The sequence below is a fragment of the Acartia tonsa genome, chromosome 13, assembly GCF_053477335.1.
Source record: "Acartia tonsa isolate MP-2025a chromosome 13, ASM5347733v1, whole genome shotgun sequence".
Taxonomy (NCBI): Eukaryota; Metazoa; Arthropoda; class Copepoda; order Calanoida; family Acartiidae; genus Acartia; species Acartia tonsa.
In genome coordinates this window covers 25605413-25623492 of record NC_137272.1, presented here as the reverse complement: position 1 = coordinate 25623492, position 18080 = coordinate 25605413, and the positions used below count along the sequence as shown (strand labels likewise).

General features: G+C 30.7%; 1 protein-coding gene across 2 annotated transcripts in view; it reads right to left on the bottom strand.

Annotated features, from left to right (window-relative positions):
- The window catches only part of LOC145334952 (NPC intracellular cholesterol transporter 1-like), a 73650-nt gene that overhangs the window by 43336 nt on the left and 12234 nt on the right, over positions 1–18080 (bottom strand). For both annotated transcript variants that reach the window (XM_080180590.1, XM_080180591.1), the window contains exons 6-8: positions 14697–14824; positions 14050–14141; positions 1280–1347 (exon numbers count right to left, since the gene is read on the bottom strand). In XM_080180590.1, coding sequence (XP_080036716.1) covers positions 1280–1347; positions 14050–14141; positions 14697–14824 — 288 coding nt within the window. The remainder of the gene's footprint in view (positions 1–1279; positions 1348–14049; positions 14142–14696; positions 14825–18080) is intronic.

Genomic DNA, 18080 nt, shown 5'->3' with positions numbered 1-18080 from the left:
ATAAGAGGTTATGAAAAATAAAAGGATTGAAGGGTTTAAGGGTTTAAGGGAGGTAATCTAATGAACTTTTGAGGGGTAAAAATGATGGCATCAAAATTTGAGGGGGGTAAACAACCCTTCCCTCCCTCCCCAGGGACGTTTATTTTTATTCCCCCTTCCCCTCTGATTTACAGCTAAACTGCATTAGACTGAAGAATTTCAAAATAAATCTATGAAGAAGAGGATTTAAGTTTCACTCCAAACAATTTATCATGCATGTAAGTATTTGAATATTCAGAAATAAATGTATTTTTAGATTTTTTTACAATTTTTGTTGTTGTTTACATTGTAGGAACAAGGAGATGCAAACTTTGAATATATTCAGCTTATATGCATTGTCTAAGCTAAGTTCAAAGTCTTTGCATTGTATAACTATCATTAATAAACATTACAGAGATAAATATATCCATTAGTTGTGAAACAATAATGACGTCAAATTGGTTTTTATTTATTTAAATCTTGATATGGGTTAAAGCTTATTTCTTTTCAGATTTTACCCCTTTTGAATACAGTGCCCCTAATGCAAGTAGCCCGGTTGCTTTTGCACATAACGAAAAACTGTTTACCGAAAAACTCTACTCTAGTTAAAAATTCATTTATCATCATTTATTTTTTCACAAAAAATCACAACATAATATGATATAATTTTATGCAGAAAAACAATACATTATGTCCTTATGATGATTAAAGTTTTCTGAAAGCCCAAAGTATTTTGTATTATAAAACGACCAAGCTAATATTGCTTGATTCACTTTTACAAGAGACAATTTGATTGCTAAAATCGAAATAGTTATATCTTCATGTCTTAGAATAGTTTATTTTTATGATATTGGTTAAAAAAACATACTACCTTTAAAATATTATAAATCTACCCTTTCAAGTACCGAAAAATACGCGAAAGTTGCTTAACAAGAACATACATCCAATATAACCTACAATACTTTATAGTATAGAGTAGCTACGCTACCTTTAAAAAGGCACTTTCACATAAAGTACACTGTTGAGCTTTTTTACCCCCCCCCCCCCCCCCAATTATTTTTTTAAAGTTTGAAATAGGGGGGATTTCTTTCTTTTTTATTTGGTTAGGTTAGGTTATATTGAGTACCGGGTAGCCATGGAGGTAACACTACCCCCCCCCCCCCTCCTCCCCACCCTTATTATTAATTCAATTAAAAATAAGAGGGTCATAATCAGTGCTCAACTGGCACTATGTATGAAAGCACCTAAAACAAGTACGTACCATCTTTTGGCTGTACACTCCCTGCTACCCCATGGTCCACACAGCAGTCCCATAACAGTGTCACTGATCTGAAAATAATACAGAAAAGTTAGAATTTTTATTGATGTAGATCTTTATTCGTAACTAGCGGCTACGCCCCCTAGAGGCCTCTAGTGGCACTTTAAATGCTTTTTTTTATTTCAAATATCTAATTAGAGAAATAATAGGTTTATGTTTCGTTGAAGTCCTTTTTTGGGAAGGGTATTTTTTTCTAGAGGCGATTCCTCTTGGGAGGGTGGTGGTACCTTCCCCAAAAATAGTTATAAACCTTCCCGGGACCTATGAGAAGCTACCCTGTTAAGGAGAACCCGATTGGTTTAGCGATTAGCGAGATCCTTTGGTACAAACACACAGACAAACACACAGTCATCCTGTTACTTTAGTATAAGGATTGTTTTACAACTCTGGATGAAGTGTTATATTGGTACCTTAAGTTTTATAACCACGTTATCTTATTATTTAGCTCAGAAACTTTGAGCACTCTTATCAAATTTTTAAAACTGATACCTAGTGTTCAAACTTTTCGACCATTAACTTAATTTACAAAAATGGTAATTTGTTTATCATTAATTGAGTATTATGTAGCTTAATGTTCGCAAACCATTTTTTTTATTATACTTTAAAAATTTTAAATTAACAATACTATCATAATTTTGTTATTAAAAATGATGAATTTTATTAAAGTTGTCAACAATAAAAGTACCTAATTATCATAAATTATGTATCCAGTTACTAAGTAACAAAATTTTATGATCTTAATGGGATTTTAATAAAATGTACACTTTTAATAGTCATATAGAATTAAATAAATTATGTTTTACTTTTATTTCTGTCGTTTGTCCAAAATATTGATATCTTTATAATAAAGTAATAGGTTCTATGTGAGTCTTTGTGCACCAAGGGATAAATAGTGAACCGATTTGGTTCTTCTTTACATGGTAGCTTCTCATAGATCCTGGTAAGGTTTATAACTATTTTGGGGAAGGGTACCACCATCATCCCAAGAGAAATCACTCTCCAAAATAAATGTTTTTAACTTTTTCTTTAAAAACTGTAATTGTAAGGGGGGGTTCGACTCCCCCCCCCCCCCAACCCAAGGGCCCCTATATGCCTCTAGAGGTGTAGTTCTTATATAAAGGTTAATTGGATGTATATCTGTTTGTGTGTGTAGCGAAGGATCTCGCTAACCGCTGAACCGATATGGTTCTTCTTTTCAGTGAAGCTTGTCATAGGTCAAGGGAAGGTTTATAACTACTTTTTAGAGGAATGGAACCACTATCCCCCAAAGAGAATTCTCCCCTAGAAAAAAAACACCATCTCCCACAATATTTTTACCCTTTCTTTCTAAAAATGAATTTAAAACTAAAGGATTGACTTCTCCACCAAGGCCCCTAGGGGCGTATCCGTATTAAAAAGGCCTTTATTAAGAGAATAAAAAAATTATAGGACACAATGGTATTAAAAAGTAAATTTTTGTGTGGCCAATGAAAAAATGTAGAAACATTTAGTGTAAACATTTATCAATATTGCATGTTTGTTAATACAATGTATCACATATGCATTGATTTTAGAAAATGGCCCATGAGAAGATTCACTGTTAAGAAGTGAACCATATTGGTTCGGTGGATAGCAATATCCTTAGGTACAGACAGACAGACAGACACACAGATCCTGTTATTTAAGGATTTGTCAAAATTTAGAGGAACATATCTTAAATTAAAGTCTTTCGTATGACGTGCACCAGTGTTGAGACGACACGAAACCGTTAACAGACATCTGACGGACGGGTTACTGTGAATATTATATTTAAAACTCTTTCAACATGAATTAAGACAGAATAATTCTCAATAAAAGATATGCTTGGCTGAATTGCAGAAACGGAAATTATACTGTGTCACATCGTTTCCGTCCTAATATCAGCAATGTGAATTGATATTATCACCGAATCAGAAAATAATTTAATCTATTATGTAAAAAACGATAATTTTTCAGTATTATTGATTTCAGTCAGCCGTTCCAAAAATCAATATATCTATAAACACGCAACCCCTTCAAAATATCATTTTTTTGATTACTAAGTAATGTTACTAAGAAAGGTGGTTACTATTATACCGGCTATTATAATTTGGGAAATTCTGTACCAATTATAAGAATTCTTTGGTAGTTGTATTAATAATATGGTGTGACGCCTCAAAAAAATATTAAATTTTGACATCTACCTTTTATGATTGTGACGATCTTATTAACCAGTTTTTATTCGGAAGTGATGTAACACCCAATGATGCATGTAACATCGACAATTTCATAATCTCAATATTTCGTTTTTCTGTATTTACAATTTTATGTAAAAGATGGCTGTTTCTGTGTGTTTCTCTTAAGATCTATTATAATATTGGTATATCTATTAGGCTAGGCTTGATCTGTTAATCCTATGATATAAAATTAGTAGTTTTTTTTATGAAATCTCGATAAACATTCACAGACTGGCCAGCCAATTTTGAAAATAAAAAACGTACATAACGTACACAAAAAAAATACGTTACGTACATAAAAAAAGTAAAAAAAACGTACAAAAACGTACATTCCTAATAAAAATAAATTAAATAATTTCCTAGTTATCTATTATCAATACATTTAAGTCTACTAGCGGCTACCTGTAAAGGAAAACCATAGCGGACTGACAAGATATCCTATTACTCTATTTAAAAGAACTAACGTCTACGCTCCTAAAGGCCTCTAGGGGCACTTGAGGAAGGGAGAGTTGAATTCAATAACCCAATTTTTTTATTTTAGATTTAAAAAGAAAAAGTAAAAAAACATGGATGACAACATAAATAAGTAGCGAAGCTCAAAGAGTCAAAAGTTATATATAGACATCTGGAAAAAAAATTAACTTAAAATCAGTGAGCAATTAAAATTTATTTTTGGGGGGAGGAGGTAATTTTTTTCTAAAGTCGATTTCTCTTGGGAGGGTGGATGGTGATACTCTTCCCCAAAATAGTTATAAAACTTTCAAAAACCTATGAGAAGCTATCCTGTTAAGGAGAACCATATCGGTTCAGTGTTAGCGAGATCCTTTGGTACAAACAAACAGACATCCTGTTATTACGTACAAAGTTTATCCTATTATAAGGACCAGCGACTACGCCCTTGGAGGTCTCTAGAGGAACTTGATTAGGGGGGGAGTTGAATCCAAAAACCCATTTTTTTATTTTTCATTTAAAAATAAAAACTAAAAAACAAGGATGACAACATCCTTAAGTAGCGTAGCTAAAAAGTTATGGATGGAGATCTGGGAAAATAAATAAAATATAGAGTAGTGTCATAAAAAATAAGCATTTAACTTATTTTAATAAATCATTAAACCTTTTTAAAAATATATATTAACAACGTGAAAATCTAGGAATAAATTCAGCCCCCCAACCAATAAGCAAATCTCAATGAAACTTAGTGGAAGTATTAAGAATGAAAACTTATACAATCCCTGAAAATTACAACCGCCTTCAAGAATATGAGTAGAGAAAATCACAAAAACCTATACATCTAGGAATCGATCTAGCACTGCAACAAATAGACAAACCTTAAAGAAACTTTTTGAAAATATGTAGAACGTGAATTTATTTATTTCCTGAAAATTTCAGCCGTCTATCTTGAATAGAAGTCGAGAAAACCATGAAAACTTGAAAATCTAGGAATAGATCTAGCACCCCAACCAAAAGGCAAATCTCAATGAAAATATGTAGAATGTGAACTTATTTAATCAAAAAAACAGGAGCCGAGAAAATCACGTTTCTCCGATAGCATAACGGACTGACAAAGTGATTATAGAGTAGCTTTGCTAATAAATTTTTTAGTGAGGGAGGGGGGAGTAGACCACCCCCTTTTTTATTTCAATTTTAAAAAGAAAGAAAAAATAGGGGAAGGGTGGTGATTTTTTTCTAAGAGTGATTTCTCTTGGGAGGGTGGTTGTACCCTCTCCCAGGACCTATGAGAAGCTACCCTGTAAAGGAGAACCATATCAGTTTAGCGGTTAGCGAGAACCTTCGGTACAAATAAACTGACAGACAGACATACATCCTGTTATTACGTACTGAGTATATTCTATTATACAAAGTAGTAAGTTTTTTTGTCTGATGCTTAAGATTTTCATTTCTGAACCGATTAATTACTCAATTTCAGGGAAACTTCACACAGTTACCGAGATGGTTTTAGGCTATTTTTCTACCATTTTGAATACAGGTTCTCGAAGGGATATGGAAGGACAGAGAAAATAGCCTACAACCTCACAAAGATTATGTCGGTTCAGCAGTTAGCGAGATTCTACGCTACAGGAAAAAAAAGGATATATAGGATATACATGAACCTAGTAATAGTGTCTAACTTTTTATCTTTGTGACGTAACAAAAATCCATCTATTTTTTAGGGGTTTCCTTTCCCACCTCCCCTCTCATCCTTCGATTTTTTAAAGTCACAAAGATAAAAAGTTAGACACTATTACTAGGTTCGATATACATACAATAAGATATAGGGTTATTTTGTCTAATGCTAAAGATCTCAGAAAATACTAGTCTTTAATACAAACTAAATCAAACAGATTGGGTTCTAATCTTCAGGGAATATATCTACTGGTCCTGTGGTGGTTTTAGGCTATTTTCTTGGAGTGTGGGAAACCCACCCCTCCAAAAAAACATCAACCACCCCTCAATTTATTTTTGTAAACTAATGCAAATAAGCGGGGTGGGGGAACCCCCACCGCACCCTGGGGCGAAATCTAAATGAAAAAAATCATCACAATCTTTTTTTTCGTTTTTTTGGACAAATTTCGAACAAACGATTCTATAAAGGAGGGGAAGAAGCCTCTAGAGGCTAGGGGCGAAGCCGCTAATCCTAGTAGTAAGTAAAAAGCTTTAAGTGTCCCTCCCCTCAAGACAATAGCTTAAAACCATCACAGGACTATTAGGTATATTCCCTGAAGAGTAGAGTCCAATAGGTTCATTGGTTACTGAGATCTTAAGCTTCTGATAGACAGACGGACAAGGAGACGGACAGACATCATTCTACTTTGTATTATAGATAATATACTATTTTTGTAATACTTTTTGTACAAATACAAATACATATACATATACAAATACTTTTATAGGTACTTATATTTGATTCTTACTCTTTAATAAATGAAAATACAAAAAAATAAGACTTTTTAATCCTAAACTGATCACCTTATGATATATTGGAAAATTTACCTAAGTATATATATAAAGAATTTGAAAAAAAATTTCGTAAATCTTTTAAAGGGGTAAGTAGTTGCTTAAACTTGAGTTTAGTCAACTGCATATCTTTTTCTGTTCAATAGTTTCAACTAAATCTATAGAACATATATTTCAAATCCATAAATTTAAACTATAAGTTCTAATAACATAATTTACCTAATTTACCTACATATTTTTGTTCTATGAAAATTTAAGATAATATTGAATTTATTTAATATAATACACCTATGGTTTTTGTTAAAATTTTCGTACAAAACATACAAATTACTTTTCTGCTAATATTTGATTCTTATTATTTAAAAAAAAAACGTAAAATGTACAAAAATACAAATTTCAAAATACGTTACGTACACATATCAAAATAACGTCCAGAACGTACACAGATTCGATGCGTAACGTACAAAACGTACAAAACGTACACTCTGGCCAGTCTGCATTCATCCGATCGACTTCTATTTTTTAGGGAAGCTTTAAACAGAGCCTGGTTTTTATAGGCTAATATATTTTTATTTCAAGTCTAGGGATGGTTTGAGGCTAATTTTATAGCAGCAGCAGTTGCCGCTAAAATTGTATAATCATACATTATAGGGGGCGAAGGGAAACATATCAAAATTCTTGCAAATAAATAATAAAATAAGTGTTAAAAAAACGAGAACATTCTGATTAAAAACGAAATAGTACTTAAATTACAGGCGCCTATGAGTTAATCTTACATTTCAAAGTTGACAATTTAACAATTTGATTCATTTTAGTACAAAAAGTATAAAAACACATATATCTTTTTAAGTTACAAAATTAAACCTTCTTATTTAAATATACAGCCTTTAATCAAAATCCTAATAAAATAATGTATTCATTTGTTTGACAAAATTCTTTCTAAGAAAAATGCGTCTACTTTAGAAATCCGGCAACCCAGTTTCAGGTCATATGGCGTACGCCCAATTTATTTGGCGTAGTTTAAATAACAAGAACAATAACATTTATAGTTTAACATAAAAGTTCGCATAAAATGAAACTAAAGAAAAAAGCATGTTTTCCTAAATCCTTACAAAAAGAAATGCATCTAATTTCTTTTTCTTGGTCTGCACCCAAATTATTAAAAACTAACTATTGGTTAGGTATGTGTTAGTTCATTTTAATCATAAACATTTACCTAACATAACTTAAAATAACATCAAAAGCTACTTTGAAAATACGACGAAACCTGCTACTTCGTTTTCATTCCATGATCTAAAGTTTTTTTCAAAAGTAAAAGTTCTTATTCCTACTGTTTACTTCATATTTTTTTAATGGGCGAACAAAAGAACTTTATAGAGTAGCTGCGCTTCTTAAAAGAAAGGGAAAACGCGGCTAATTACACAGACATTCTTACCAGAGATGTAAAGGGATGAGACAATGGCCAATATATGATGTAATGATATTACACAAAATTAACCCTTCTGTCTATTAAAATTAGTAGTTGAAACGGTTGAACACTCAACTTAATAAACTAATCAATTCAAATTTACTAAGTCCCTATAGTTGTTAAGCCAACAAATAAGAAAACGTTATTATAAAACTTTGGGGGCTAGTGTAATAAACAGCCCATTGTCCACTCTCTCTCTCTGTATTCTAACAAACAGTTAGACAAAAACAAATCCACACATACAAACATATTAAAAACAAACAGATAGACAAAAATAAATTCTTTCTATTTTCGTCTAAAAAAAACAATTTCATTTGTATTTAATTTCATAAATTTAATATACTTAACAAAAAATATATCCTTTATGAATGATTTATATTTTTTATATCAATAAAATGATTTCAATAAAAGATCTCATTTTTTCGAGCATAGCTGCTCTATAACTAACTGTCTGTTTATCCGTCCCTAACTTTGCCATTGCAGAGAGAGACGGATCTGAAGTTTTATTTCTTATACTCATAACTAAGCATTTACTTAATAGGCCACTTAAACTAGTATAATTCTCCAAAGGACATTAATTTTTTTTACGTGGGAAATGTGATTGTTTTGGTTGCGATGAGTGTCTTAAATTTCTTGTGAGGAATCCCAAGATGATTGAATTGAATATCAGGTTTAAAAAAAGAAAAGATAACGAGAATTAATATTTTCTCAAATATCACATAAAGCTATTTAGTTGAAAATTCCTTCTCAACAATATTTTAAAAGAAGAAGTCTACTTTATTATTGACTTAAAATACTCAGTTGACTTAAAATACTTGAACTGAGCGGACGTGTCGTAAATGTCTCGCTTCTAATACATAGTTCAAGCCAGAAGGGACAAAATTTGTTTTAAAAAATGTCGGACAAAAACCGTTTTGCAAATCTTCCTATTGAGTTGACAAGTGAGGATATCTCCAAAGATATCATGGAGGCTATTACTAAGCTTACGGAAAAACAATCCTCCGACCACAAGCAAGTGATGGATAAGCTCAACAGCCTGGATGATTTAATACAAAGGGTCCATGTCCTTGAGGAAAATTACAAGAAGGTTCTACCCCTTATTCAAAAATTTCCACAAATTGAAAAGGATATTAGCGCCATAAAGGTTGTTAACACAAATCTGAAGACAGAGATGGAGAGCTACAAATCTGAAATCAAATTGCTAAAAATCAAGCTTGATGACAGAGAACAACACAGCAGAAACGAGTGTGTAAGAATCAATGGTGTACAAGTTGATAAAGATCTGGAAAAGTCCCTTGGCCACAATCAAGCAGCCATGAAAGCAGTTGAAGAGGTCCTCAAACCTCTGCTAGAGGCGAACAAAAACCGTCTCAAAATGCCCACTGAACCAGGTCAATTCATCAAAAATGCCCATATTCTGCCTATACCGAAAGACAAGAATGGATCATACAAAGTTCCACCTATAATTGTAAGGTTCCATAGTCGCCCATTGAAAGATTTTATCCTCTCAAACAAAAAAAATCTGCCTATAAGAGAAATTGACGTCAAAAATGGTGTAGAGAGATACTCGATAAGCGCCGACCTCACCAAAATGAGGTATGATGTAATGCAGAAACTGATCAGAAGTAAACAATTCTCTAAATGCTGGCACCTGGATGGTAGAGTGATCAAATATATTAAGAACGAAGGAGACAGGATACAATCTGTGAAGTTTTTTGACAAATCATGCAATGAACTAATGAACAATTAAATAGTGCTCAAAGTTAGTATATATAATAGTAATTATGACCTAATCTTAACCTTCTAAATTAAACTAGTAATTGAATTTTATTCAAAATAGTATTTCTCGCTATTTTTTTTCCCCTCAATTTTTAAAAATGTCCTTTCATACACCCTAAATATCTTATTTCAACAGGAAGTTAAAATATTCTCACCCCCTCTCTCCTTCCCTTCCTTAATAAAAGTTCCTAAGTTTTCCCACACAAAATTTTACAACATTTTTTATGTGCTATTTTTTTCTTTAAATTTTGACATTTATTAATTATCTAAATGAATGTTTTGCTGATAAATTAAATAGTGCAAATCAAAACGAAATTGAAAGCCCGTATCTCAGTATAGATTTAAAATGTTCCTATTTTGACAACACACAACTCATTAATAAATTTAAGAATTGCAGGAAGATAAAATTCTTAAGCTGGAATCTTGGTTCCTTACCCTCGAAATTTGATGAATTTAAAGAATATATAAATTTTCTTCTACAAAACAACATTTATTTTGACATAATTTGTATTCAAGAAATATTTTCAATTATTGATCAAGATCTATATAAACTTGAAAATTATAATTTTGTATTTTCATCTAGAAAAAAGGGGAAGGGAGGGGGAGTTGGAATCTATATTCATAAAAAACATAGATTTACTGTAATTGATGATTTATCATATTTTGAAGAAAATCTTTTTGAATCTTTAACATTGAAAGTTATTACTGAACAGAAAAAAAGCAATATAATTAGTTGTGTCTATCGTCCTAATTCTCCAATACAAGGCATGAGTTCTAATGATCAGATGGAATATTTTATTGATAAAATATCAAATTTACAAGCAGCAATGTCATCTTATAAAGGTGACTCTTACATCATGTCTGACTTGAATTTAGATCTCCTTAAATTTGAATCTCATTTAAAAACAAATGATTTTATAGAGAACACTTTATCTAACGGGTTTTTGCCTTTAATTACTAAACCAACTAGAGTTACACATGCTTCATGTACATTGATTGATAATATTTTATCTAATTCTTGCAATAATACATTGGAATCTGGCGTTATTCTGAACTCAATTTCTGATCATTTCCCTATTTTTCATGTTAGTTCTCAAACACAAAAAACAGAAAAGCCTAAAACATTTATCAGCAGGGATATAACAAGTGAAAAAATTATTCAATTTAATGCAATGTTAAACACGAACAACTGGGGTAATGTTCTTAATGAATTAAACCCACAAATTAGTTTTGAAAACTTTCATGAAGTATTTGATTGTGCTTTTAATTTACATTTTCCCATCAAAGAAGTTAAATTTAATAAAAATATTCATAAAATAGAGGGATTTATGACGGGAGGGCTTATGATTTCTAGACGAAAAAAACTTGAGCTAGGGACAATTTATTCAAAAAATAAAACACCAGAAAATAACATTGCATATACAACATATAGGGACATTTACAATAAGGCAATAAAAGATGCAAAGAAAATTTTTTACAGGGAACAACTTAATCAAAATAAAGAAAATCTAAGAAAAACCTGGCAAACTTTAAGACAAGTAATCTCAAAATCAAATGACAAGACATCGTGTATAGATGAAATAATTGTCAATGATACATCTTACAGTAATAATCATGATATTTCTAACAAATTTAATACTTATTTTACTTCAATTGCTGATGAAATTGCCAGCCAAATTAACCCTTCCCCACTTAATCCGTGCGACTTTATTCCTGATACAGACAGTGTATTTAAGCTAAGAGAAATAAATATTCATGTTCTTTTTAATTTAGTGAAAAAAATGGAAAATAAAAAGAGCTCTGACATGTTTGGATTATCAAATTGTTTATTAAAACAAATTATAAATAGTATTGCCGTACCTCTTGTTCACATTATTAACCAATCTATTAAAACAGGTCAAATTCCTTCACAATTAAAAATTGCTAAAGTTTTGCCAATTTTTAAATATAGTAACAGCTCTAAAATGGATAAATGTAACCCTGGCAATTATCGTCCAATAAGTTTGCTACCTATTTTTTCAAAATTGTTAGAAAAAATTGTATCTGAACAACTCACAAGATATCTTGAATTTAATCAAATTATCTATGAACATCAATATGGATTTCAAGCAAAAAAATCTACACTACATCCTATGATTCACCTTTTGAATTATCTGGGACAAGCAAAAAATGAAAATTTAATTACTATAGGGGTATTCTGTGATCTTGCTAAATGTTTTGATACAATTTCGCATACAATTTAATTAAAAAAACTTAAAAAAATTGGTATACATGGATTAGAATTAGAATGGTTTAAAAACTATTTAAGTAATAGAAATCAGTTTGTTTATACAAATGGCGAAAAAAGTGATTTATTAGGAATCAGCAAGGGTGTCCCACAGGGAAGTATTTTGGGCCCAATTTTGTTTCTAGTTTATATCAATGATATTAAAAATTGTACTAGCTTAATGACACTACTCTTTGCAGATGACAGTAATTTTTTGATATCAGGAAAAGATTTGAATGAGATAATTGAAATACTCAACATTGAACTTAAAAATATCTGTGATTGGTTTCGTTGCAATGAAATGTCTCTTAATCCAACTAAAACTAAATTTATGATCTTTAATAAAAGGGAGGATTCCATAACTTGGGACCAAATTAAAATTAAATTAGATTTTAATAATGAAAATGAGAATGATACAGATAAAATTAGATATTTGGGTTATATCAACCAACAGAGTGAAATTCCTGCAATTAAATTTTTGGGTGTGTTTATTGATTCTCAACTTAACTTTAAATACCATATTGAATATTTAAGGAAAAAAATATCTAGAAGTTTGTTTTTAATCAATAGAGTTAAGCATATATTATGTGAAAAATCCTTAGTAACACTATTCCACTCTTTTATAAATAGCCATTTATTGTATTGCTTGCCAGCATGGAGCTGTGGCTTAGAATCATCTATTAAGCCTTTAGTAGTTCTACAAAAAAAAGCTATTAGAATTATACACAAATCCGCTTATAACAGCCATACGCCACCTTTGTTTAGGAAAATTAATGTTTTGCCTATTAAGGAGCTATCTATTTATACAAAACTACTATTTTTTTATGATTTTATTCGCTGGAGGCTACCAAATTCTTTTGATGGTGTATGGATTAGAAATAATCTAAGAAATCAGAGACAACTAAGAAATTCTAGTGAGTTTTATATTCCAATAGCCAAATTTAAAAAAATTGAAAGGTTTCCATTATTTTCATTTCAAAGACTATGGAATAATTTTTGTCATGAAAAAGATCTTTTAAATGAGAATATTCCTAAAAAAACATTTGCATTAAATCTTAAAGATGAACTTTTTAAATCTATATGTAATATTGAAGAATGTAATGAATGTACTTAAAATATATTGATTTGCCTGGATTTATTAAAAACCTTACATTATTAATTACAGAAATGGTTTTAAAATTTAAGAAAAACTAGCCTTAAAATTTGTTGTAACCCTTCTTTCCTTCTCTCTTTCCCCTGTCCATTTAATTTTACCTACATTTATTTTGACATTGTTATTTCTTATTTTTCTTATTATTTTAATGCCAACCTAAAAAAGGCAATGCAAACATCTCGGATACGCATATTCCTACTTTTAGGGAAGCCTAATCAGTGCCACACATAACATCTAGTGTTAGTCATGCAATTTAAATTTATAAATATTATGAAAAATTGTAAAGTACACCTGGTACTAAGCAGTAGCTTGGTGTACTATTGTATGTACTGCTTCGTAAGACGGGGCGTAATCTGTCACTGAATAAATGTTTTTTATGTTTTTATGTTTATGTTTTATTATTCAAAAATACATTTCAAGTAAAAAAACTTTAAATGTTATATACAATCGAACGTCTTAGTTTAGTCAAGGATCCAAATATTACTACCAATAACCAAATATTTAAATAGATTAGTTCAGGACCCTAACCCAGGTATCTAAAGGGAAAATAAGACAATGGCCGATAACTTAATGAACATCCCTTATGATGAAACACAAAATTACCCCTTCAGTAGAATAGTTGAGTAGTTGAAACATTAGGACACTCATCTTAATGAACCAAGCAATCAAAATTCAATAATAGTCTCCAAAGTATTTGATCCAATGAATAAGAAAACGTTAATCATAACACTTTGGGGACTATATAAACAACCCAATGTCCCCTCTCTCCCTAACCCTAACACATAAGGTGTAGTTGTACTAACTTTATTACTAATCAATATCAATTTTCACAGAACAGAAGTGGATAAATGTACTAACCTCTGGATACTGTACGTTCTTGCATGACTCATAGGCCAGCTGATTGAACTCCTCGTGGACAAAGTACGTCACCTCTTTCACCATCGACACCTTTAACCAAACAATTAAAATATTTCATTTTTTAGTAGCTAAGATACTTAAAAACAAGGGTTAATTTTCGTCCTTTATAATCACAAAATAAATTATTATCAAATTGTTGTTATTAGTTTAATCTTTTTTTAAGTGAAACTTTGTTACCTATAGGGATATAGCAAAAAAATAAAACTTTTACCTATTTTTTTGTTTTTTATTTTAACAAAATCAAAAAAATCTTTTCCAACAATAATCAAGAAGGGAGGGGACATTAGGCTATTTATTGTACTAGTCCCCTAAGTTTTCTTATTTGTTGGCTTAAGAACTTTTAGGACTTTAATATTGAATTTTGATTGGTTGGTTCGATAAGTTGAGTGTTCAAACTTTTGAACCACTATTTGTAATTCTCTGAAGAAGTTATTATGTGTATCATCATTGGGTGTTAATCGGCCTTAGATCCCTGTCATTAGGAATTATTGTTTAAATTTGTTTAAAATTACAAAATATTTTTCAAATATTGCGACTGAACTACAGAGCTGCTGCTGTAATAAAAAAAATATTTGTGCTAGTTTCCTGTTGGTTGGCATAATCTCCTCTGCCCTCCCCCGTGGTGGTGTTGTCCACCCGTACAAATCTGCTCTGGCGCGGGTGACAGGTCAGGTCGCAGAAATTCTTGCGGAAATTGTAGTAACATGTGGGACACCTGCAAGGAAAAATAGGAATTAATTTAGTAGAAAGATGTGCAGTAAAAGTTTTCATCACTTGTGTATAATTAACAATAATTGGAAGAAAAGTAAGTAAGCCTTCATTGTAGATGGTTCGATTCCAGCAAAAAAAAATTCTCTATGATTTTTCTCCTTATAAGAAATTTATTGTAGGACATCTGGCATACTCAAGTAAAAAGTGAAGCAAGCTCTGATTACAAAAGTGGGTGTAATAATTATTTTTTAGATAACAATGAATGAGCTGAAACAAAATAAAATTACTCCATAAGATGAAAAGTTTGGACCATCCAATCAAGATTTTTAAAAGCCCCTTAAAGTTAAAGAATGAGAGAAAAGGTTTATAAAACTTTGTTGTCCAGTATAATTTAGAGTCCAATATTCCCTCCCTCTCTGATGAGTTAAGAATTTTAGTAATATCAGCAAATATGTTTATCATGCTGACATTTATTTACATTATTTTTCATCAACAAATGTTTTTGGAATTTCTTAGTAGCATTGTTTCTAAATGATTTAATTAAAGAAGTAGGGACTTTTTGGATTTTTTGGAATACTGATTCCTGTAGTTTCAATAAGAAAAAATACTGGAAGGATCAGTTATTTTGATAGGCGAAAAAGTAGATGGCAAAAAAGATGTGATCAGAATAATTTCTCTTCGAGCAACGAACAAAAAAAAATGATCCATAATTCTATAAATAAACCAACACAAAAAAATGTCATGTCAAAAACCAAATACATTTATTATGACAACAAAGTATAAAGGCAGAAAAATCGAGTTTTATTCTACCAATGTTTTTTATTTCTATATCAAATATTTTAACAGGGAGAAAGGTTTCAGAAAATGCAAAGAAAAATATAATTGACGTACATCCCTAATGATGCTAAACAAAATTCTGTTGATTAAAATTATTGGTTGAAAAGTTGGGACATTACGTGTTTGGAAGCAACCAATAGAATTTTATTGAAATACTCAAAGATAACTTGGTTATAAAAATGTAGGTACCAGTGTTATTTTCTGTCTAATGTTTAGTTTTTGTACTTTAGACTTTAACAAAGTGTTATCTAATCTAAAAGAGATGTTTTAGATAATTAAAATTAATAGTTATGTATTTGCATATTTCGTTGGTATCTATCTAATATATGTTTTTATTTGAGCTCAAAAACCTTTCCATTAAACTCGGACTATTGTAGTATTATTGTATGATTCAGTTTGTACTAACTAATATACTCCCTTAATTAGAGTTCCATTAGACCTCTTTCATTTATATTAAAGTTGTATTTAAAGGTGAAATCTTTTTACATTAAGAATGTATCTCTCTGTATGGCCATAACAGGCAGAATAGACCTTAATTTTTGGCAAAAAACTCGTCCCACCAAATTCAAACCTTACATACGGATTCATTTAATAGCAAGGTAAAATCAGAACATGTAGCAAACCTATAGTGTAGCGACGATTTTAAACTTTTAAAAATGGTGAATCCTATTTCGAATAGGCACAATGTTATAGGCATTTCGTTTCAAGAACAATATTATAATAATAAGTGAATATATTTCCTATAAGAAACACAAGACAATCTTTGACTCATTGGTTTATTACTTTATGACATGAAAAAAATACAGAGGACAGACTTTTTCAATTTCGAGGATTTTTTTATGGCAATGCATTACAATAGAAGCTGCCCGTAATAATGTACAGTTACACTTAGTGGTTGATCCTCGTTGGAAATCATTCTTTAGACAGGACAGTATAGTATGCCAAGGTTTTAGAGGGGGACCAACAAAATATAATAATCTATGAAGGTAAAACGAGAGAACACATTTTTACAACATTTATAAAGGCTAAAAAGGATAGAAATATTTTCTATACTGATACAATGGGACCTAACCTTAAAACTAACATTTTTCCTAATTAAAACAGTTTTATTTTCGGACACACTGCATGTTTTTACCATTTTTCCATACATTACACATCATGTCCAGTGATGACATGGAAAAGAATAAATATATTAAAAATTATTTTGATGTACAGGAATGAGATTCAACTATGGAATGACATTGTATGATTTAATGTGCTAGTTGATCTCAATCTGGTAATTCTTTATTAGATCTAGGACATATCTTTAAACCCAGTTCACAAAAGACAAAGGTCGACATCTGGAAATTTTAAATCGACTTATAGAAGCTTTAGGTTGACCGATTTTATAAAGGTATTTGTGGGTTGTACTTGTTTAGGTTGACCTACAGAAAAAATCGCCGATAAAAATTTATGTAAACTTTAAAAATTTTTTTTTGTCTATAGTTCTTTTCAATAAGAAATACACATTTTAAGTGAATATTATCGTTCTACTTCTATTTTTAAGCCTTAAAACACACACCTTTACGGATTCTACCAGAAACCTACCCCTCTCTTTATGAAGTAGAACTTTTGTTTCTCATTATTGGGGTTGTACTTCAATTTATCGTATTTAATATCTCTTCAAAAGAGTTTCCCTTCTAGTGTATATAAGTGAATCTGTTTTTTAAATGTTCAACTGGTATATATTCTATGTTTATTTTAAGAAAACACAACCCTATGTGTGATTGTAATGTCTAAACTGATACGCAATTGACGCACTCGTATAAAGATGGGGTTACTCCAATATTTTATACGCATTTGGAAAGGCTCTATTATGTAATGTATGTATTATCACATGTTCCAATAGAAATAGGATACTAAAACAGACCAAATGGACAATTGCAGATATCTCGCCATCCAATGGACCTAAAGGGATAAGACAATCAACGATAAATTTAAATGCAACGCCAATAAAGATACAAAAATGATCTCCTCTGTAGAATAAAATTATTGATGGAAAATTTTTGACAATTCTTGTGTCGAACCAACCATTCAACTCCAATAAGAGTGCCCAAATGTTTTTGGTCCATAACATAAATGGTAATAAAAGTTTGGGAACCAGTGTTTTTTTTTAATCCAATGTCCCTTCCCTCCTAGCGCAATCCAGGTATAAAGGACATGTCATCCTTTAAGAAGCTGGATATGATCTTTAAATGTGTCTTTAAAAACTGTATTACAATATATCTGCAGAAATCACAGCTTTCTTTATATTGTCAAATATCTTTTCTATAAAATGCAGGGAAAGAGGGGACATTAGATGTTTATTTACATGCAATGGTAAAGTTATACAACACGTCATCTTAGTCGCTAGCAAAAAAAAAGACTTTTATTCAATCTTAATT